Here is a 22423-nt window from a genome sequence, read left to right on the forward strand (position 1 = left end):
AATTCAAATGTGAAAGCCCAAGTGCTTTAAGAGCCTTTTCACACTGCCAGTGCTCAAAAAATGCTGGTAAAGTGCCGCTTAAACTAGGGGAGCTTTACCAGTGTTTTTCCAGCACTATTGGGGAGCTTTTAACCCCCAATAGTGGCCAAATATAGGGTTACAAGCGCTCACAAAGCACAGCTGCCAAAAGTGCTTTGCAGGCACTTCTCATTGATTTCAATGGTTAGGAGTGGTGTAAAGAAGCTGCTTGCAGGTCTTTTTTGATAACCTGCCAGCGCAGCGCCTCACTGTGAAAGCACTCGGGCTTTCACATTGGGATTGCAGATGAGGCTTCTTTCAGGCGCTTTACAGGCACTTTTTTTAACGCTAAAGCACATGAAAAACGCCCCAGTGTGAAAGGAGTCTTAGTTCTGATTTATAGCTGATTGACTCGGGAAAGAACAGAATACCAGCTTCCCTCTTTTCCTAGTCCCAATGTGGTATATTTACTAAAACTGGAGAGTGCAAATTCTGGTGCAGCTCTGCATAGAAACCAATGTGCTTCCAGGTTTTGTTTGTCAAAGCTTAATTGAACAAGCTGAAGTTAGAAGCCGATTGACTACTCTGCACAGGTGTACCAGATTTCGCACTCTGCAGTTTTAGTAAACCAATCCCAATATGACTATCCAATTTAGTCTATTATACACAGGCTTCCAACAAACTTGTAAGATCTTATCTTTCTTATTAGCTCAGTTTTAAGTACCATGAATGCAAACTATATAAGTCCCCTTTAACACTAGTGTGTTTTTGCCATGCTAAAACACACCTTACCAGCATGATAGAAGTGTATGAAATCCTCCTTTAAATCCTCTTTAGGTGTTCACATTACTGTGCAGTTTTTTACAAGCGCACCAAAAACGCACCTTCCATTAGAAGTCAATAGAAATGCACCAAATACGTGTTGCAGTGCATTATATGAGTCGCGTGTCAATTTGTTCTCACATACTGGTTGTCAAGGAGCCAGCATGCACCCGCATATTTAATCCAAATGCCCTTCAGGGTTCAAAAAATATTTGTATATCCTTCCTGTGTGGTAAATCTTTAATTTAATTTACTTCTATGTATCAAAATTTGTTATCTAGATTGTTAAAAATTATATAAAACAGGAGTATATAAACGAATTAACTGAAATTTACCAAAATAAATTATATTTTCCTTTTCTAACATTGAAGATGTTGGTAGGCTAGAACTTCATTGGATCGTGTTTGGTAGTGGCAAATGATTTGGGCACTGCTAGTGATTTTTAGTTTGGGAAGCAGTATCTGAGCTTTAGGTTTAAGCAATGTTCTGTATTTTAGGAAATCTCTAAGTGAATCATACAATAGTTGTTTTTGTAAGTGAAGTGAATGATCTTTACACTACACGTGAGTTAAATAAACAGAGTCCGAACAGATTGCAGTGGTGCCCAGCAATTAGTGATTATTACAAGGACAAGGCTGATGTTATAGTCTCCGGTCAATTCTGCATGTCTATGGAGAGACCTAGAGTAAAATGAACACAGCTTGTTTATAACAGTGTGTTATCCTTATAGTATTAAAGGCTAGGATAGAAAGGCCTTTTTTGGTCCTTACACATATTGCTAAATTGGTGAAATTTTATTGTTATTGTGTGATCAAGTAAACCACATAGTAGCAATGGTGCCTTGTTGATCCAGGGCATTTCAGTGGGACAAAGCGGCTGCACGGACACAGTCTCCCAATCTGACATCAATGAGACTGCTTGTACAGGGATGCATGGAACACCTGTGCATTCCTGTGCGGGTAAACGCAGCCCTCACACAGAGCATGCATTGATAAGCCATGTGTGAATGAGGCCTATATGAAAGAGACTGTTTCCTGCCATATGTTCTCTGTAAAAAGCTGCAGAGCACTGGACAGAAGGCCGCACTGTGATGGTCTGAAACCAGTAATGTGACTTTACTCCCCTCAGCCCTTTTTGTGTGCTCCCTCATTTACGGTGTTCATTGTGCACATGCAGGTATCTTGAATCTAGGTCAATTGCTTGGATCCATTTGATGACAAGCCTGCCATGTGTTCTCCCAGAGATTCATAACACTTAGAGCTTTTGGAGAGAGATAAGTAAACACAACAGACATGCACTATATTACCAAAAGTATTGGGGCACCTGCCTTTACACGCACATGACCTTTAATGGCATCCCAATCTTAGTCCATGTCAGGGCTGGGCTCAGCCCTTCCTTCCTCTGAACTGGCCACGCAGCTGTCTACTAATTTCCAGCTCCTATCTCTCCACAGTGACTCACCTGTTGATAATATCCTGCTCATCAGTCCTGCCAATTTAAGCTGTCAGGCCCAGATGATCTCTGCATTCGCTTTGGTCAACATCACAGAGACTCATCTCCTACGTTCCTGTTAAAGACTTGCTTGGCTGCCATTCCTTCTGGCTCCAGATCCTGCTTGCTGTTCCACTACACTGATCTCTAGCTTCCTGACTTTGTGGCTTGTCTGACTATCCGTTCTGGTTACCAAACTTTGGCTATGTTTTGATTACGTTTGTTCTATTTACTTTTATTATTAACCTATTCCCGCCGAGCGTACGCAGATGTGCGTACTTGGCTTTCAGGGGTTGTACCGGGATGATGCCTGCAGCTGCAGGCATCAACCCGGTACCGTTGCTTTGAGTGGGTAAACGAGTTTCCGAGGATAACAACCGATGTGGCTAAAAGCCCCTCGGTTGTTATCCCGGAGGAGCGGGAGGGGACGTCCCCCTCCTGCCGCCTCACGCCACTCTTCCCGGGCCTCCCGGTGGCACGGGAGGGCCGATCAACGATCTGGCTCTTCCAGCAGCTAGTGACAGACTGGAATGAAGCAGGAAATGGCTTTGTTCCAGTCTCCTTGATGTGAACACGGAAACAACGTCACTTCCTGTTTACTGCCAATGGCGCGGGATTTGAAAAAATATACAGTATTCAGATACACCATTTTTGGTGATCTAAATACTTTGAAGAGGGCGGGATCCCTCCATAAATAGTAACTTTCACCACCTATTACTGTCACAACGGATTTTTAGGTACCAAAGTTTGTCGCCATTCCATGAGTGCGTGCAACTATAAAGTGTGACATGTTTGGGATCTATTTACTCGGCATAACATCATCTTTCACATTATACAAAAACATTGGGATAACTATACTGTTTTCTTTTTTTTTTTAATTCATGAAAGTGTCCCTTTCCCTCAAAAAATTGTGTTTGAAACACTGTTGCACAAATACCATGCGACATAAAATATTGCAACAATCGCCATTTTATTCTCTAGATTCTCTGCTAATATATTTAATGTTTGGGGGTTATTTTCTAGCACAAAATAGGGATTTTAACTTGTAAACACCAAATGTCAGAAATAGGCTTAGTCATGAAAGGGTTAAACAAGTGTGATTTAACTGTACTTCTCTCGGTCTGATTCATGGTTTCTGACAGTCCGTAGGGTTCAATATTGAAGAGTTGAAGCTGTTATAGCTGCAAACGGTGGGCCAACTCAATATTGAACCCAATGATCTAAGCCTGGGATGCCAAGTTCTTGTGCGTGTAAAGTAGTACTTTTGGTAATGTAGCATATATGCTTTGCTTAAATTCCATGACTTGGGTTTACAACCACTATAACAGGCCACAAAACACATGCATCTGAAACTGAACACGCTTCATTTTTAACAATGCAGCATAAAACAGCATGCATGTAAATTACTTAATTGGACTTTGTGATATTTGGTTTTATGTAGGTATGAACCAGGCCTAAGCGCTCTGAAGCAAATGAAGCTCAACCTGTATAAAGTAGTGCTATGGACATGTCTGGAGGTCGGCTTATTAAGAAAGCACCTCTGGGTGTGTTTTGATATCATTGCTTCTTTAAAAATGTTCTCCTTAGACTTGCTTCTACAGGCTTGGCTATGAAAGATTCAGATTTACCCCTTTATTTACCTGCCCTAATGCCCCATACACACGATCAGAAATTCTGCCAGCAAAAGTCGGATGTGAGCTTTTGGTCAGAAATTCCGACCGTGTGTATGCTCCATCAGACTTTTGCTGGCAGAATTCCAGCCAGTAAAAGATTGAGAGCAGATTCTCTATTTTTCGTTGGAAAAAGTTCCTATCTGAAAACTCGTTTGACTGTATGCAATTCGGACGTGCAAAAACTCACACCTGCTCAAACAATTGGACACATGCTTGGAAGCATTGAACTTCGTTTTCTCGGCTCATTGTATTGTTGTACGTCGCTGTGTTCTTGACGGTCGAAAGTTCAGAGAACTTTTGTGTGACCGTGGGTATGCAAGGCAAGCTTGAGCGGTATTCCGTTGGAAAAACCATCCAAGTTTTTTCTGATGGAATTTCTGATCATGTGTAGGGGGCATTAGAGTAAATTTTTGGGGCATTTAAATTCTGCACTGAAAATGGCTGATTTAATTAGTGGCATTATAGCCAAAAGAACTGGTCTATGCACCTCTGTGCATTGGTATGAATGTTTTTGGTCAACACACAGTGAGCTTCTCACAGAAATGCACTAAAAAATGTTCATTTTCAGTCACATCATGTATATGGACACTTCAAAGTGAACTTTTCCTTACAAAGAAAGGTCCCTATGGTTACAAGTAGAAGTGCAGACACCTTGTGGTTTTCCAACACTGCTTGACTTCATCTACTAATTGGAGGCATTGCTGTTACTGACTGTGCTAACAGCAGTATGTTTATTAACTTTTTTCATATGACTTGTATAAATTGTCTCATCTTTCAATCATTAAGGGGGAAGGCAGTGTACAAATTAAGAAACCAAATAAAAAATATGAAAGTTATGTTGATTCATTAGTTGATGTTCTGCTCAGGTCCCAAGTTCACGCTGTTAGATACAGTGAAAATAATGCGTCGGTAGACAGTGATTCTGTTTATTTACAAAGCATATGAATATTGATTATTTTGAACGGTAGCACACTTGCAAAAAACAAAAGTTTATTTTGTTTCAAACTTTAATCAGCCAGGGAAATGTAACTTACTTTGCAGAGTGGAAGGTAGAAGACTAATGAAAAGAATTGCATGTAGGTTGAGTTGTGATCTCCAAAACAGAAAAGGAAAAGATGTACCAATAAATAGGCCTGTCATTAAAACTCATATTTACTGTTTTATCAATTGTGATAAGCTACAAGTCTTTTTCATTTCCTATTTCCGTAAGAAATTGCCTGCAGCATTTGCTACTGAGCTGCATAAAAAAGAAAAACATACAGAAAAAAATAAAAATAAATAAATGTATGAGGAACACAAACTGATGTTGTGGCACGCACACATTAAAATTCTTGGTTAAAGTGGAACTAAACCCATCGATTTAACATTTTTTCCAAAGCAGTTACCTTCATGGTATGCCATAAATGATGGAACTAAACCCATCAATTTAACATTTATCCAAAGCAGTTACCTTCAAGGTATGCCGTAAATAATGGTCGCATCTTTTTGTACTCTCAATTGAACTGTCAAGCCTTCACATGTCTGGTGTCATAACTGATCACATGTGAAGCACCATGACAACTGCTGATCAAACAGAGGCTAAAATGTCAGCTTCCTTGGCTGTAAAGGTTTAGTTCCACTTTAATTAGCTGTGCTGTACTGGATATTTTTATGCAGTACAATTCTGGAAGAGACCAGTTGATAAGATGACTTAATAACCTTCTCTAAAGATCCAGGTAAGGCAGTCTACACATTACGGATTCTGACTGTTTGAAATTTTTTTGCTGACTGAGGTATCACTGATGTAAATAGCCTCAAAACATCTTCTGAGTAACTTCTGAGCCTCTTTAAATTCTTTGATTTCAGGCCTGGCAGTGTCCCTTCAGCTGCTGCATGGAGACCTTGAGCAAATTAGAAGAGATTACTCCTCGGTGTTCACTCGTGGGGTCTCGATAACCAGAAAGCTCGGCTTTTCAGATGTCATTATGCCTGGTGAGCTGGAGGGAAAAGAAACAAATTTTAGTTTTGTTCTAGTTTTTATTGCATTTTTTTTTGAAGCCAACATTCACCCCCTATACTAGCCTTTTTTTTTTTTTACAATATTATTTATGCTTCGCATTTTCCTTTACTCAGTAAAGTATTTTCTGCTTACTTCAGGGATCATTTTTGTGTGAAATGTTAAAGGTTCAAATAGCTGTTTCTGCTATTTATTTATTTCTGAAGACTTTCTTGCGAAAATCAGTTTTGCCTCATATTGCAAGGAGAATCTTTCATTTTAGTTGCTATAAAGTATACGTATTTGTTTTCTCACGGTCAGCTGAGCAGCCTGAATATAGTTCATTAGATGAAGGACATATACAATATATTAAGAATCTGCAATCTCTGTAGCCATAAACTATCATAAAATGAAGTGTAACACTCTTCTGCATTGACTTTTTATAGTTATTCTAAACAACATAGCTAAGGAAGGTAATATAAGGTGAATATATAGTGCATTACGAAGACTACCTAACCTATTATATATTAAAGTCAACTGTAACATTTTGTAAATGCTTAAAGTAGAACTCCCCTTTCATGGTAAAAAAAATCTAAAAAAAAATCTATAACATTGCAACACAATCCATATTTTAATTTACTATGATAATTATAATTTATTTCTAATCTGCAGCACTGTCCTTTTTTTTTCAAAATGCAATACAATATGGCAAACTGGCGACGTTTTGTACACGGTGTACACAGTGCCCCCAGAGATGTAATTTCCTGACTGTGCGATTGGCTCACTGATTTTCCCACAAGTCTGCAATAAGCTTCAAGTCAGATTGTAGGCACCCTCTGTAACAAAAAACACTTCTAAAGGAATGCAGACCACGCCACACTCCTCATTAGAGAACTTCAAGTGCGTCAGCTGATCAAAATTAAAGTCACTCATATTCAGAACCAATACTTCACAAAACATGACATAACATAGCCTTTTATTCAGTGCAGAAACTGGTAGGACAAAGTTTTATTAAAACCCTTGCAATGTACATAAATCACCCAGGGGGGTTGTTTTTTTCCCCTCCACAAAAGCAGTTACAGTTTAAGTGATTACTGACTCTTCCAAAAAAAAAAAAAAAAAATCAATCAAACTAATACTCCTTGAAGTAAAGGCAAAACTATTTTTCATTTTGGATAGAGTATGGGACTGTTATAACCCCTGTCAGGTTGTTTTTGTCATTTGTATCCCAATGGAAGATTTTCACAAAATATGGGATTTTCTTTCAATAACTGTAAACATTTCAAATGGAAAGGTTGAATCTCTCCCTAACAGAGACGACAAAAAATGGTCTTCTAATCCTCCTCTACTCTGTCCAAAACTATTTAAAAAAATGCCTCTAGTTATACTTAAACGTAAGCCATTTATGAAAATTGTGTGGGCTACCATTACTAACCTCTGATCCTCTTAAAATGCTAGGTGTCTTCCAGTCATCTTTTTGCTTTAGCTTCAATAATTTGAGTCACTGACCCAAAACAAGTATAGAATTATGGCACTCTTGCATTTCCTAAATTTAATTTGCTACAAATTTTTCTGGGTCAGGACTTTGAGACTTTGAAGAAACAGCTAGGCAAATGTCATTTTTCGAAGGTTAGCATTGGCAGACAATATATTTATCAACTTAACTGTATTCCCAAAGCTGTATACCACAGCTATATCCTATACATTGCTGCTCCCTTCTATAAATGTATCAACTGTAACTAATACATTCTGCCGATGAGCATTATTTCATCACTACTAGTGCTAGTGTAGACGACAGTTTACAGACATTTTATGGCCATTTTCAAGGTAGTCATCATACTTTCTATCTTTTCTGAGATTGGAAAGAGGGACACTTTTAGTATATATTATGCAGGTAAAGGATGGTAAGAAATTTTTTCCCCAAAAAATTAGTTTTAATTCCACTGATCATTTTTTAAAAGCATTTATTTCTCTTCTATTCACCGACCGACACAGCTCCTCTCATAACCATTGGGTTGTTATGCCCTATTACTAGGAGATACTAGATATTAGTTGTAACCCAACACTCAGAGTTCTTAGTTCCGCCCAGGGTGCGGTCCCTTGGGCAACAACCCTTCACCCTGCCATGCAGTCATCAGTTTTATTTTGCCTAGTGAAGGAGAAGGACCTAGGAACCCTGCTGGCCCATCGGTCCATGCTTTTTTTCTGCAGAAGCGTGACTTTTTGCGCAAGATGATTGATCCTGTGATCTACTATCAATAGCCGGCTGGGTGATGGGCTGGATACTCTTATCCTTGCAGTCTCCCCAGTCCGGCCATCGAGCGCGTGCAGGCCACAACGAAACCTCAGCTCCAGAGGTGGTCGTGAGCTTTTATGCTTCGGGGCATACATATGACCGGGCTACTGATGTCTGCACCACAGTATGCCAGGCCAGCAGCCACCTTGTACTGATCAGTGAGTGGGTCTGTGATGAAATTTCTCCCAGCTCTTTGAGGACTAGTAAGTACAGCTCTCCCTGCCTCGGCGAGGCTGAGCAGCTGGGCATTCCCTGGGAGGTCAATTCGGGGGTCCCTCACCTCTCTCTTCTCTCCCTGTTCCCCTCTTCCTCCCCCCTTCCATCTGGGGATGCTGCTGAGTGGTGTGTGTGTCTATGCAGGGGCTCTCCGGGGGGGCTCTCACCTGGGGGGGCTGCGCTGGCTAGCGGTGTCCTGGGTCCTGTTCTTCATGCCCCTGGAAGGTGTCTGTAAAGGTTTTGCTGATGTCCTGTACAGTGCTGTGTTCACTGCCATCGTTTTCTCCCTGTACCTCATTGAGGCTGCTTTGGCGGCCATTTTAGGTGTGGGCAAGGGCAGCATGCTCTTCTGGGCTTCAGCGGCCATTTTCCTGGTGATCTCCTATACAGGACACCGGCGGCCATTTTCTTGAAGCCTGAACACGTTTTTCAGTGTTCTCTAGCGGCAGCATGTGCGCCTGTGCTCTCACAGCCATTTTCCCTGTGTTTTATGTCTTTGTACTGGACGCTGGGTGCCCATTTTATTGAAGCCTGAGCACATTTCAGAGCAGTTTTGGTGCCATTTGCAGCTCCTGCCACCAACACAGCTTTGTTTGCTCTGTACCTGGGAGCCCACAGGGAACTCCTCAGGGTGGTGAGTCCGGCGGGAAAGAGCCCCTCAGCCAGCGGCAGTGAGGAGGGTGGGACTGTCACTGTCCTAATTCCCCTTAAGGTGGCAGACAGGGTAGGGTCAGCATGGCTTTAGAAACTGGTGTTTCTTCCTCCGAAATCCAGGCAATTGCAACCGGGTCACCTGTAGACTGCGCAGTACCCATGAACATCCTGACGGCGGTCCTCAATTTGTTCGTTGCCAAGATGGAGGCAGTGCGTGGAAAGAAGGGTGCAATAAAGCGCCCCCCGTCCTCTGGGGAGAGCTCTGACGCAGACTCGGGTCCTGCTGAAGCTGGTGACCCCTGCTCTGTCTGGTCAGAGGACGCTGACCAGGACCGTTTGGACAGTGAGGATGAGTCCCCATCCAGGTCCGTGTGCGACAAAACACTTGTTGGAGCACTTGTCACAGCTGTGCGTGATACCCTGAATATTCAGGAGCCAGCAGATCCCTCTGCTGATGTAGCGGTCCCTTTTCCTCTGCTGATGTAGCGGTCCCTTTTGGGTCCCGCAAGCCAGCACGTTCACCTAAGGTGTTCCCGTATTTGACAAGTTAATTTACAAGGAATGGGTTCGCCCGCAACGGACCTTTTCGGTCCCCAAATACATGGTGGTGCGTTACCCTTTTGAGGATAGCCTTCTCAAAAAATGGTCGGCTCCTCTGGTCGTTTCCCCAGTATCCAGGATAAATAAGGTAACACTATCCCGATAGAGGGGACTCCAGCTTTCAAGGATCCCATAGACAGGAAGGCCGAGGCAGTGGCTCGTTCCTTGTTTATGGTTGTGGGGTCAGCCATGCAACCAGTCCTGGCATCCGCACTTGTGTCTTCTCCTGTCTGCATGGAACTAGCAGACCAACTAGTGCAAAGCCTAAAGTATGTCTGTGACGCGGCCCTGTATACTCTCCCTCTGTTATCAGTGTCAGTTGTGGTGCTGAGGCGCCTGATTTAGCTAAAATGCTGGTCTGCTGACCAGGCATCCAAAAAAGCCCTGACTGATTTTCCCCCCCTTGGCGACCAGCTCTTTGGATGACATTATTAAAAATGCCACCAATGGTAAGAGTACCTTACTCTCAAAGGCCAAGAAGGTTAAGGAATCATGCTGTAGGCAAGGGCCCTCTTTTTCCGCTGACGAGCAGCTTTTTTTGTCAGCCCTGAGCTTCGGCAAAACGCCTCCAGCACAACAGGACGCCCACGGACACACAAAAATGTCCCTGGAACTGCAAGCCTGCGAATAAAAGTACTACCGAATGAAGGTTTGCCCCCACCCATGTCTCGAGCGGGGGGTCGCCTTCGGGAGTTTGCAGCCCGGTGGTCCTCTCGGCTATCCAACCAATGGGTCTGTGATCTGATTTTCTCAGGCTACAAGATAGTTTCTCTCTTGGCCGCCAAACAGATTCTTCCCCTCTAGCATACCCATATCCCCGGCTCTCTGGGGGGCAGTAAGGGACCTGCTGAGTCGCGGGGTGGTTGTACTGGTTCCAGAATCTGAACATTTCCAGGGATTCTACTCAAATCTGTTTGTAGTTTCCAAGAAGGAAGGGGTACGTCCAATCTAGGACCTAAAAGACCTCAATCACTTTGTGAAAGTGCAGAGGTTCAGAATGGAATCAGTTCGCTCAGTAGTTGCTGCACTCCATCAAGGGGACTCCCTGGCATCCTTAGACATCCAGGATGCGTACCTGCACATACCCATATGCCTTCAGCATCAAAAGTTTCTGCAATTTGCAGTCGGGGAAGCCCACTACCAGTTTGTGGCTCTTCCTTTTGGTCTGGCATCAGCCCCTCAAGTCTTTACCAAGTTATTTGCTCCAGTTTTGGCGTTGCTGCGGCAACGTGGGTTCGCGATCTTGGGATACCTAGATGATATGCTCCTGAGGGCATCTTCCACCTCAGAATTAGAGGAGGATGTGGCGATCACCATGCAGACCCTGCAAGAATTTGGGTGGCTGTTGAACATAGAGAAGTCGGGGATTGTACCGACCCAGCATCTGTAGTACCTAGGCTTACTGCTGGACATGGAAGCGAGAGTTTTTCTCCCTTCAGACAAACTGCAGACTCTCACATGCGCGGTAAAACTGCTTATGAGCTGCAAATGGTCATCGTTCTGCTTTTGCATGTGAGTCCTGGGACTCATGGTAGCTCCTTCGAGTCAGTATCTTATGCCCAGTTCCACGCCAGAGTCCTGCAGAAGGAGATTTTGACAAAGTGGGACAAATCTCAGTTGTCCCTGGATCGACAGATCCAGGTGAGCCAGTCAGTCAGAGATTCATTGATCAGGTGATTCAGTCCCGGAAATCGTTCCTACCTCTGAAGTGGCCAGTGATCACAATGAACACCAACCTATCCGGCTGGGGTGGAGTGATGGGGGTTTAGTCGGCTCAGGGCCTCTGGTCGACGGAAGAATCCAAGTTGCCAATCAATCTGCTCGAATTGAGAGCGATCAGGCTGTGCCTCTCCACATGGTTGATGAGAATTCAGGGGTATTCGATCAGGATCCAGTCAGACAATGCCACAGCTTGGGCATACGTCAATCACCAACTGGGAACAAGAAGCTCAGCCGCTGCACGGGAGGTCACTCGCATACTTCGGTGGGCAGAGCGACATGTGCCGGCCCTGTCGGCCATTTACATCCTGTGAGTGGAGAACTGGCAGGTGGACTATCTGAGTCGCCAGATGCTGGACCCAGGAGAATGTGCGTTGCATCTGGAGATATTCAGGTTATTGTGCCTGAGGTGGGGCACACCAGAAATGGATCTTCTGGCCTCCCGTCTCAATCATAAGGTGCCAAGATTCGTGTCCAGGACAAGAGATCCGTGGGCAGACGTGACAGACCCGCTGGTGAATCTGTGGGATCAGTACCAGCTGATCTATGCCTTTCCTCCACTAAAACTGATACCAGTTCTGCTTGCCCCATATTGGCCCCAGCGTCCTTGGTACGCAGACCTAGTGCGCCTGGTGGCAGACGCTCCCTGGCGACTGCCGTTGCGAGAGGACCTTCTGTCTCAAGGTCCGATTCTCCATCCTGCTTTACCATCGCTTGCTTTAACGGCATGGCTATTGAGAGCCAGGTGTTGAGGAACCGGGGTCTGTCAGACTCAGTGATCCCAACTATTCTGAGAGCACGAAAATCTTCTTCTCGGAAGATATACCATCGTACCTGGAAGGCCTACCGCTCCATGTGTGAGGAGAAAGGATGGCATCCACGCTCCTTTTCTATATCCAGGATCCTGCTGTTTCTTCAGCAAGGAGTAGACAAGAAATTGGTGTTAAGCACCATTAACAGCCAAATTTCAGACTTGGCTGTCTTTTTTTTTTTTTTTTTGCGGCCCCTGGCGTCTCACTCATTAGTGAGTACCTTTGTTCAGGGGGTACGACATGTAGTCCCTCCGGTGCGTCCACCGTTACCCCCATGGGATTTGAACCTGGTGTTATCGGCGCTTCAAAAACCACCGTTTGAGAATTTCAGGGAGATTCCCCTGTTGACTCTTTCCCAGAAAGTGGTCTTTCTAGTGGCCATCACATCGGCCAGGAGGGTTTCGGAATACACAAGGATAAGGTTGTGTTGCGTCCGCAACCATCCTTTCTACTGAAAGTGGTCTCGGCTTTTCATATTAATGAGGACATTGTATTACCATCTCTGTGTCCTAAACCGAAGCACCCTAAGGAGGTGGCCCTTCACGCTCTGGACGTGGTTCGGGCTCTGATGGTGTATTTGTCTGCCACTGCTCCCTTTCGGAAGTCAGACTTGCTGTTTGTTTCGGTGGCTGGTCCCAAGAAAGGCATGGCGGTCTCGTCGGCTGCCATTTCCAGGTGGATCAGACAGATTGTAGTACAAGCCTGCGCCTTGAACGGGCAGGTGCCCCCCTTTCCGGTCACGGCCCACTCCACAAGGGCAATCGGAACATTTTGGTCCTTCCGACACCAAGCGTCTTTCGCTCAGGTGTGTAAAGCGGCAACCTGGTCGTCTGTCCACACGTTTACCAAGTTCTACAAGGTAGACGTCAGTGCATCGGCTGATGCCTGTTTTGCAGGCGGCCATGTAGTTTCAATTGAATATGCAACATATTTCCTTTTTTTCCATTTTTTTTGATAAAAACACAGTACCATTAAGTTACATTGGCATTACAGTCCGCAGTTTTTTGTGCGGTTGTGGGTAGTCACTCCTGTTGAGGGTACCCTGGTTTTGTGGTGGATTTCTCCACGCACTGTTTTTTTGTGGGTAAAGTTTCACTAGTTCCCACTTGCCACAGTGGATGAAGTTTTTATGCTGTTTTCCCACCCCTTTTTTGGCACTGTTTGGGGACGTCCCAATGGTTATGAGAGGAGCTGTGTCGGTCGGTGAATATAAGAGAAAATAGGATTTTTTGTACTCGCCGTAAAATCCTTTTCTCTGTAATTCACCGACCGACACAGCACCCGCCCCTCCTTTTTATCTTTACGGTCTACTGCTTGTTGACGTACTGATGACTGCATGGCAGGGTGGAGGGTTGTTGCCCAAGGGACCGCCCCCTGGGCGGAACTAAGAGTTCTGAGTGTTGTATTACAGCTAAGGCCTAGTATCTCCTAGTAATAGGGCATAACAACCCAATGGTTATGAGAGGAGCTGTGTCAGCCGGGGAATTACAGAGAAAAGGATTTTACGATGAGTACAAAAAATCCTATTTTTTATGCTAGCTTTTCTAAGTGAATGCAAGTCTTTAGAGGATGGGTGAAAATGTAATGCAGGATAAAAAGTATTTTTGTACTGACTGTAAAATACTTTTCTATTTAGGTACAGAACTTTATGATTAAAAAGTAACCAAGGGGTTGTACTGCCACTTGGAGGAGTAATGGACACTAGGCATTTAGGGGGAGTTTTACTAAAACTGGTGCACACAGTCAGTTGCACCTGTTCATAGTAACCAATCCGCTTCTAATTTCATGTTCAATTAAGCTTTGACAATAAAACCTAGAAGCTGGTTGGTTACTATCAACAGGTGCACCCGATCGTGCATGCACCCATTATAATCACCCCCATAGAAAATGAAGGCCAGCCTCCTATTGATTATAATCTTTTCCCATCTGCTCAGTGGTGGCAAACATTCTAAAGTGGAAAGATAGCATATAAGGAGAGAGAGAGCTGTGTTTCTCAAGTAAAAAGAAAAGTATTTACAGAAATAGTATTTTCTGTCAAACCTTCAGAAATGCAGCTTTATGTATAATAAGCAAGCAAGGAACATCCAAAAGCAATCCAAAGAGAGGGGCGGGCACACCAAAACAATGTAGGCGAAAACCAGATCAGCAAGAAATAAAACTGAAGCAAGGCAAAAACAAGGGCATGTAAACAGAAAAGCAGGTTGCAGGCATATGGATCTGAAGTCTAATGAAAAAAGGACTTGCTGCCCTGGTGGGGCAGGCTTTGACAGTAAAATTAGTTATTAAATCTTGCAACTCATAGGCCTGCACAACAACCTGTTGATTCTACATAGAAATAGTTGATTTAGAAGTCAGACAACCTTGTTAGTGCCTTCTGGAATAACAAACTGGAAATCCTTCTGCCTAAAAAAAGCAGTGGCTAGGAGGTAATCTCAGATGAGCCTCACCAAATCCATACAAGATCTCCCTGGGAAGAACCAGTGCTGTTCTGGACACAGCAAAGGTAACATAATTTAGGTGAAAGGCAGCGTCTACTATACCCAAAAAGGAGGAATTTGATCTCAAAACAACCTTGTCTTTGTTTGAGAAAATGGGGCTCCTTACAGGACAACAATCATAACTCGGAGACCCTTTTAACTGAAGTGATAGCAACAAGAAAGATTACCGAACAGGATAACATCTTGAAATATATTGAAGGTTTTTTTTAAACAGGGGTCTTTGTAATACAGACAATACCAGGTTTACAGACAGAAACTCATGCAACTCCTTAACTTCAAGTACAAATCAGTAAATTGGTGGCGAGATGAAGTTGAAAAAGAACGGACATGGCAGAAACCTGACCCTTGATGATACAAAGAGCTAAACCTTTATCCCAAGTGAAGGAAAGAAAAGGACTCGCCAAAAATGCATGTGGGGAAACCCACACAGTCTCCAACAAGAAGCCTTCCACGTTCAGTGATTAATTGTGATTTGCGAGCTTTAAGCATGGCTGGGATAACAGAACCCACAATGCCTTTGTCGCTCAAATCTTTGGTTTCACGAGCTGTGAGTTTGCTTTAACCCCTTGTTTACCGCACTGTTTATAAACATACTTTGATATACAGGGGGTTAAGCAAGGAAGCCCCATGTAATTGGCCTAATTTGAATAGCAGAATCCTGTGCAAACTGGATAGACATAATGTCACAGAGAAATCATCAGTATATTAAATTAATTTGGAAATTATTTGGTCACTGGCTAACTTGTGAGACTTCTAGGATTTTCAACATCTGGCATGAATCTATTCGTCACTGTTGATATTAGAAAATTCTATCAATTTAAGCAAAAATATAGCAGAAGGGAAGGGGCCTTCAATTCTCCAGAGTAAAGTTCGCATAAATAAGCAGGTGCGAGGTAGGAAGGATTAGCCTCCATGGGGCCGGCCTTCAGTTATTATATTAATGGTGTCCAGTTGTCCTATCGCTGGCAATATAACCCCTTGGTTGCATAATAACCATAAAGTTGTGTCTCTCAATGGATGATAGAGAAAAAATGTTTTTTAATAGTACAATTAGTTAACGGTCTACACCCATAGACCACAAAGAGAGACAACGTGGGAGAAAGCTAAAAAGTATTTATCTCTAAAATGCAACGCATTCTTCCAAAAGTAGTAATAGTAAAGTATTACTTCATAACCCTCTACACCGGTGGTTCCCAAACTGTGGAATGCGGCCGTATGTGTCCCTTTGTCTGCCTTTAACAAACCACTACTGAAGCGCTATTTTTCTCAATGACCCCCCATAACCGGGCACACATTTTTCCCACTGACCTGAATGATGGGGCACAGATTCCCCCACGGATACCACTGATGGGGCACTGTTCCTTACACCAATGATGAGGCAAAATTTATTTTCGCTGACCCCAACGATGGGTCCCAAATTTTTCCTATTGACCCCAGTGATGGGACACATTCTTGCCACCTAAACCAATGATGTGGCACAATTCCTTCCACTGACACCAGCACAAGGGTTATTTACTACCACTGATGTCGGAGTAATTTCTACTCCTGCTGGTTAGTCCTCCATAAAGTCTGTAGGATCTTGATTTGGCTCTTTGCTTAGAAAGTTTGAAGACCCCTGCTCTAAAACTGTGCAATTACTTATGTCTGTATATTAATCTAGTAGCGGTGATATTTTGCTGAAAATGTGAAAGTTGTGATTTTCTATTTTACAGGTGAAATGAGGAATGACTTATACATCACTATAGAAAAAGGGGAGTTTGAAAAAGGTGGCAAAAGTGTTGCAAGAAATGTACAAATTACAATGGTGATTGTGAACAGTGAAGGACATGTTTTAAAGGTAATTGTATGACCTTTTATTTAAATCCCTTACTTTTCACATTGATACATGTTTATAGTTCTCAAAATCAATTGTAGAGCTTTAAATTGTTACACTTAGGCTTGGTTCGCACTTTTGGTATGCGTGAACTCTGCGATACCACTGCGGGTTCCTGCATTGCACCCGACTCGCACAGCAGTTTACACTGCCATATGCGAACTGCCTGGAGTGTCAATACTTTGTTAATTACATCCCCAGTTCAGCTTGCATTTCACACTGCGAACTGACAGTTCGGACGTGAATCGGATCTCAAGGGTGTGAACACCCATGTGATCCGATTCTGGTGCAGACCAACAAAAGGGTCCTGGGTGAGTTTGGTCTGAATGCGCTGCAATATCAGCCATACTATCTGTATGGCTGAAATAGCATTGCACGGAAACCACATGCGATTTTCACTACAATGGGGTGCGAAACACATGATATCACAGAGCATGCTGGTGTAAACCGGTACTTATATTGTTATACTTACCATCTTCCCACTCCTGTTGCACCTAAGAGCCCTTCTACATCTTTCTCCCCCACATGACTGTTCTTTGAGTTGTCCAGTCTCCAAGTGAAATGGAGCTGAATGTTGACAATGAATAACTGTACTCATCAAAGAGAGATAACAATCCCCATTTTGCAAAGACATACCTGTACATTTCCCATCGATCGTTTCATAGTTAAATAGTAGGTGAGGTTGAAAAAATACACTAGTCCATCAAGTCCAACCTATGTGTGTGATTACAAGTCAGTATTGCCTTGTATATCTATGTATGTTGTGGTAGTTCAGGTGCTTATCTAATAGTTTTATTTTTTTTTAAACTATCAATTCCCTCCCCGAGACCACCACCTGTGGAAGGTAATTCCACATCCTGGCTGCTCTTACAGTAAAGAACCCTCTACGTAACATCTTTTCTTCTAATTTTAATGAGTGGCCACGGGTCTTGTTCAACTCCCTTCCGTGAAAAGGTTTTATCCTTATTGTAGGGTCACCAGTACGGTATGTAAATTGAAATCGTATGCCCTCTAAAACATCTCTTCTCTGGAGAGAACAAGCTCAGTGCTCGCAACCGTTCTTCATAACTAATATCCTTCAGACCCTTCATTAGCTTTGTTGCCCTTTTTTTGTACTCGCTCCATTTCTAGTACATCCTTCCTGAGGACTGGTGCCCAGAACTAGACAGCATACTCTGGGTGCGGCTGGACCAGAGTCTTGTAGAGTGGGAGAATTATTGCTTTATCTCTGAAATTAATCCCTTTTTTAATGCACGCCATTATTCTGTTTGCTTTGCTAGCAGCAGCTTGGCATTGCATGCGATTGCTGAGCCTATCATCTAGTAGGACCCTCAGGTCCTTTTCCACCCTAGATTCCCCCAGAGGTTCTCCCCCTAGTGTATAGATTGCCTTCATATTTTTACCACCCAAGTACATTATTTTTTTATTGTACATCACGAGTCACAGAGGCACAGTAACAACTGTATGGGTTATATGGCACCTTCAGGTGATTGACACTGGTACACCCTAAACGTGAAGTTCAATTCCCCATATAACCCCTCCCCTTACTGGGAGTACCTCAGTTTTTTCACAAGTGTCTTAGGTGTTGGTCACGAATAAAGATGTGCTGTGCCGAGCTCTGCTGGAATATTCCTTACTGGGGCAAGCCATGCAACCGGATCCATTCAAAGTGTCTTTTTCAGGCCGAATTGAATGGTACCCAGGCCTCCTGTCTGAGGAAATTAGGTTTTACATGTAACGCTTCTCTTTTTAGAGAGCTGGACCCTGGGATCCAGTATTTGTTTTTTCAGCCATATTCCTGGTGGGGTGCTTTTTACGGGCCCAGGGCTGTGGATACCCCATTAAAAAGGAGTCCCCAGTCCCTGAAGCTTTTCTAAATGGAGCCCACCATAAGAGTTGAAGATTGGGTTGATTACCACAGAACACCTGCAGCTGGATAAGGTAAGGGAGATTCCTAAGGAATTTTTCTAATTCTTGTGGGTTTTCTCCTTTAAAGTAAATGTTTCTATGCCTATAGCCACCACCGGGGGCTGTCAAGAGCACGTACGTGTTACATTTTTGACAGTCTTGCCTCTGTGTACAGGCTCCAGGTAAAGTCGTGGGAAAGGGGGGTCTGCTTCTAGGAATGTCCCCCCACTTGGATAGCTTTCCTCCAGGCAGAGGGAGCATGGCATTAGACAGCGGTGTGCCACGCTGCTCTTGCTGCCATTACAGCGGTTACTTTTGGCAGCACTCCTCCACCCCAGACCTCGCCCATGCGGTCTGGTCGGGATTGGAGCCTGCTCGCGCAGGAGTGTTGGCGTGATTTAGTGTGCACAGTGCGGGCTGCATAGCTATAAAATGCGCCTTTTTTCAGGTGCATACAGCTAGGAGTGACACAGAGTGGACGGGTGACATGAATGGGTGACGCAGACATTCCCAGGCACATTTACTTTAAGCATCAGTCTGAGCTTAATAGCAGCGGCAGTTGCTGGACTATTGCTCAGCAGTGGGTGCATTTTTGCTGGACTATTGCTCAGCAGTGGGTGCATTTTTTTGGCGGTACCTTTGCATTTGTGCTCAGCACTATGACCAGAGGAGGTGGTTCAAATGCCACAAAGACCAAGGACAGGAAAGGGTTGCCCTCAGGTCCTAAAGACCCTCCCTCTGCAACACCATCCCATACTAAGGAGGCTGGTCAGAGTGAGCCATCAGGGTCATCTGGCTGCAGTTGCTTCTGACACTTTAGCCCCTGTCTATATAACTGAGCAGGTTTTCTCCTCAGCTATGAGTGGTTTAGAGTAAAGATTAGTGGCTTTAATCACGTATTCACAGAGTGGAAGAAAATGCATTAGGTCCCCTTCTACCACCCAGGATCTGCAAACGTAGGAACTGTGGGAGGAGAAAGATGAATCCCCCTCAGGGGACCGTTAACATGCTGATGATTCCTCTTCTGATGAGTCAAGTGGGGAAGGACCTTCTTCAGCTTCACAGAAATGACTTTGCCCATCAACATTCTAGAGATTTGGGCAGTGCGTCTAGCCCTAAGGGCCTGAACATTCAGGTTGCAGAATTCTCCTGTCAGGATTCAATCTGACAATGCCACAGCATTGGCTTGTTTCAATCACCAAGGGGGCACCAGAAGTCAGGCAGTCCAGGGAGAGGTAAACCATATCCTAACCTGGGCAGGAAAACATGTGCTGTGCATTTAGGCAATCTTCATTCCAGGGGTAGAGAACTGGCAGGCAGACTACTTAAGTCGCCAGCAGTTGTTCTCGGGGGAATGGTCCCTTCAACCCGGCATCTTCCTGGCTATATGCCAAAGATCGGGGATCCCGGCTGTAGATCTGTTTGCATCCAGGTTCAACAACAAAGTCAACAACTTTGTGTCAAGAACAAGGGATTCACTCACATGCGGAACAGATGCGTTGGTGACCCTGTGGGATCAGTTCTCACTTATTTATGCATTCCCTCCTATTCTGCTGCAACCTCGACTTCTTCGCAGGATCAATCAGGAAAGGAAGTCAATAGTTCTTGCGGCCCCAACGTGGTCTAGAAGATCATGGTATGCAGAAATAGTAAAGATGTTGGTAGGGGCCCCGTGGCTGTTCCACGGGGGAGTTAAGCAGGGTATAGGTTTTGGAAAGCACTTGGGGTAAAGCCAATTCATCTTGACAGTAATCCTTAAAGGTCTGCAGAGTACTATTAAATTGAGCAGGATTGGCGAGAGTATGTAGAAAATGGTGTGTTCGTATTGCCTTCCAGAATGGAAGTTGATAGTGGCCAGCACCACTCATCAACGATTGGATGGATGGCCACCGATTGCCATCTAAGAAATGCGAAGCACAGTCTCGGCCTGCTGAAAGAAGTGTCTCGTATTCTGATTGTTCAAGTCCAGAATGGAAACGCTGGGTTAGCCAGTATTGGGAAAAGAGGGGCGTCTCTGGTGGAAAGGGAAGTTGTCAATAAAGTCTTAGAACCCACATTGAGATTAGTGCTCATAATGGGGTGTGATTTTAGTTTAGTAGGTAACCGGTCGTAGCACCATACAGCCCTTTTCAAGAGGACAATGGTCTGGGCTTGTTCTAGATGCTTCCAAAGTCTTACAGTATCTATTCCAGTCAATGATTCTCCCAAGGTGTACCATCAAATAATAATTTTGTAGGTCTGGAAGGGCTAAACCTCCATAGTGTTTAGGCAGTGCAAGATAACGTCTGCGTAAATGAGGTTTAGAGTGTGTCCAGAAGAATTTAATGAAGAGTGAATATGCTTGTTTAAAATATTGAAGTGGGATCTGGACTGACAGGGCTTGAAATAAGAGAAACTTCAAAAGTATGCTAATTTTAAGGATGTTACACCTACCAAACCAAGAGTGAAATTCTTTGTTCCACTCTTCTAGCATAAATCGGGTCTTGGTGAACAGAGGTGGAAAATGTAGTTCAAAAGTGCGTGTTAAGTCACTAGGAAGTAGGGTACCTAAATATTTGAGAGCATGGTCTGACCACTTGAAGTTAAAGTGGGTTTGTATGGAGCTTAGTCTAGTTGGGGCTACGTTAATCCCCATCACGGCAGATTTATCTAAATAGATTTTTAGATTAGATATTGTACCATCTCTATCAAATTCTCTGAGAAGATTCAGAATGAACACCACTGGAGTTAAGGTGAAAAGGAGGTCTCAGTAACTTTGTCACCTATACACTGCACAAGGCTTTAAATCCTTCCATCAGCTCAGACTTGACTTTGACTTGTGGCACTCATACCTGTTTTACTACTATCAGCTCAGACATGCTATCAGAGCACAGTTCAGCTCCTTAAATGACCCAACTAACCTACCACCACTAGAGAAACTGCTGAGACAACCTGACCCTAACTTAAATCTACTTATTACGCTGGCCTTATGGCTGATTTTAACCCCAGATTTAGTAGGGCCCAGGAAAAATGGATCTCTATGGACATCTCCCTTGCAGAGGAAGACTGGACGGAGTTTGGAGACATGTACAAAACATCAGTTATTTCATAAAGATACCACATTATACAGGTAAAAAATTTCCATCAATCTCACCTCACCCCAACCAGGTTGAAAAAGATGGGTTTTTCGCCCATGGCTGAATGTTTCTGCGGCTGCAGCCAAGAAGCTAACTTCCTACACTGTTTTTGGGAATGCCCAATGGTTCAGGACCTCTGGGTAGAGGTGGGCTCCTATATTGCCACAGCCCTAGACCTCCCTAACATTATTCTGCTGGGCATCTTTGGTGACCTACAAATATCGATGCCTGCCAAAAGGCTAGTCCGCATTCTCTACTTTTATGTTAGAAAAGTTATATTGCTGTCATGGAAGGGAACACGGACCTCTTTAAAAACCTTATGGTTGAAGCTAATCAACGATGCTATCCCAATGTACAAACTTACCTTTGAACTTCGGAAACAAAGCAAACCATTCCACAAAATATGGGACAGGTGTTTGGCTAGCCCCCTGACCCTCCCCTCACAATAGAAATAGATTGCAGATTGCATGTAGGTCGTACCACTCTATGAACTATATATATAGAATTTTACTGGTGCTTAGTAACCATGATGCTTAAACAATGCATTATCATAAGTCTCCCAAATGCACAAGCCTAGAATTTCATGCTGTATACCTATGATTGCCCAAGTTTGGTTCTTGTTTTTAAAAGCATATTATTATTTATTTATTTTTTTTTTTTGGTTCGTCTGTCTGTCATAAAACTAATAAAAATATCTTTAAAAAAAGAGAAAAGGAGGTCATCGGTATAGGCCGAGATCTTGTATTTGGATT

General features: G+C 43.6%; 1 protein-coding gene across 2 annotated transcripts in view; it reads left to right on the plus strand.

Annotated features, from left to right (window-relative positions):
* The window catches only part of DOCK4 (dedicator of cytokinesis 4), a 490280-nt gene that overhangs the window by 231082 nt on the left and 236775 nt on the right, over positions 1-22423 (plus strand). For both annotated transcript variants that reach the window (XM_077469314.1, XM_077469315.1), the window contains exons 13-14: positions 5850-5975; positions 16487-16611. In XM_077469314.1, coding sequence (XP_077325440.1) covers positions 5850-5975; positions 16487-16611 — 251 coding nt within the window. The remainder of the gene's footprint in view (positions 1-5849; positions 5976-16486; positions 16612-22423) is intronic.

Source organism: Lithobates pipiens, unplaced genomic scaffold (assembly GCF_037356315.1).
Source record: "Lithobates pipiens isolate NorthernLeopardFrog02 unplaced genomic scaffold, aLitPip1_a1.2 Scaffold_8, whole genome shotgun sequence".
Lineage (NCBI taxonomy): Eukaryota > Metazoa > Chordata > Amphibia > Anura > Ranidae > Lithobates > Lithobates pipiens.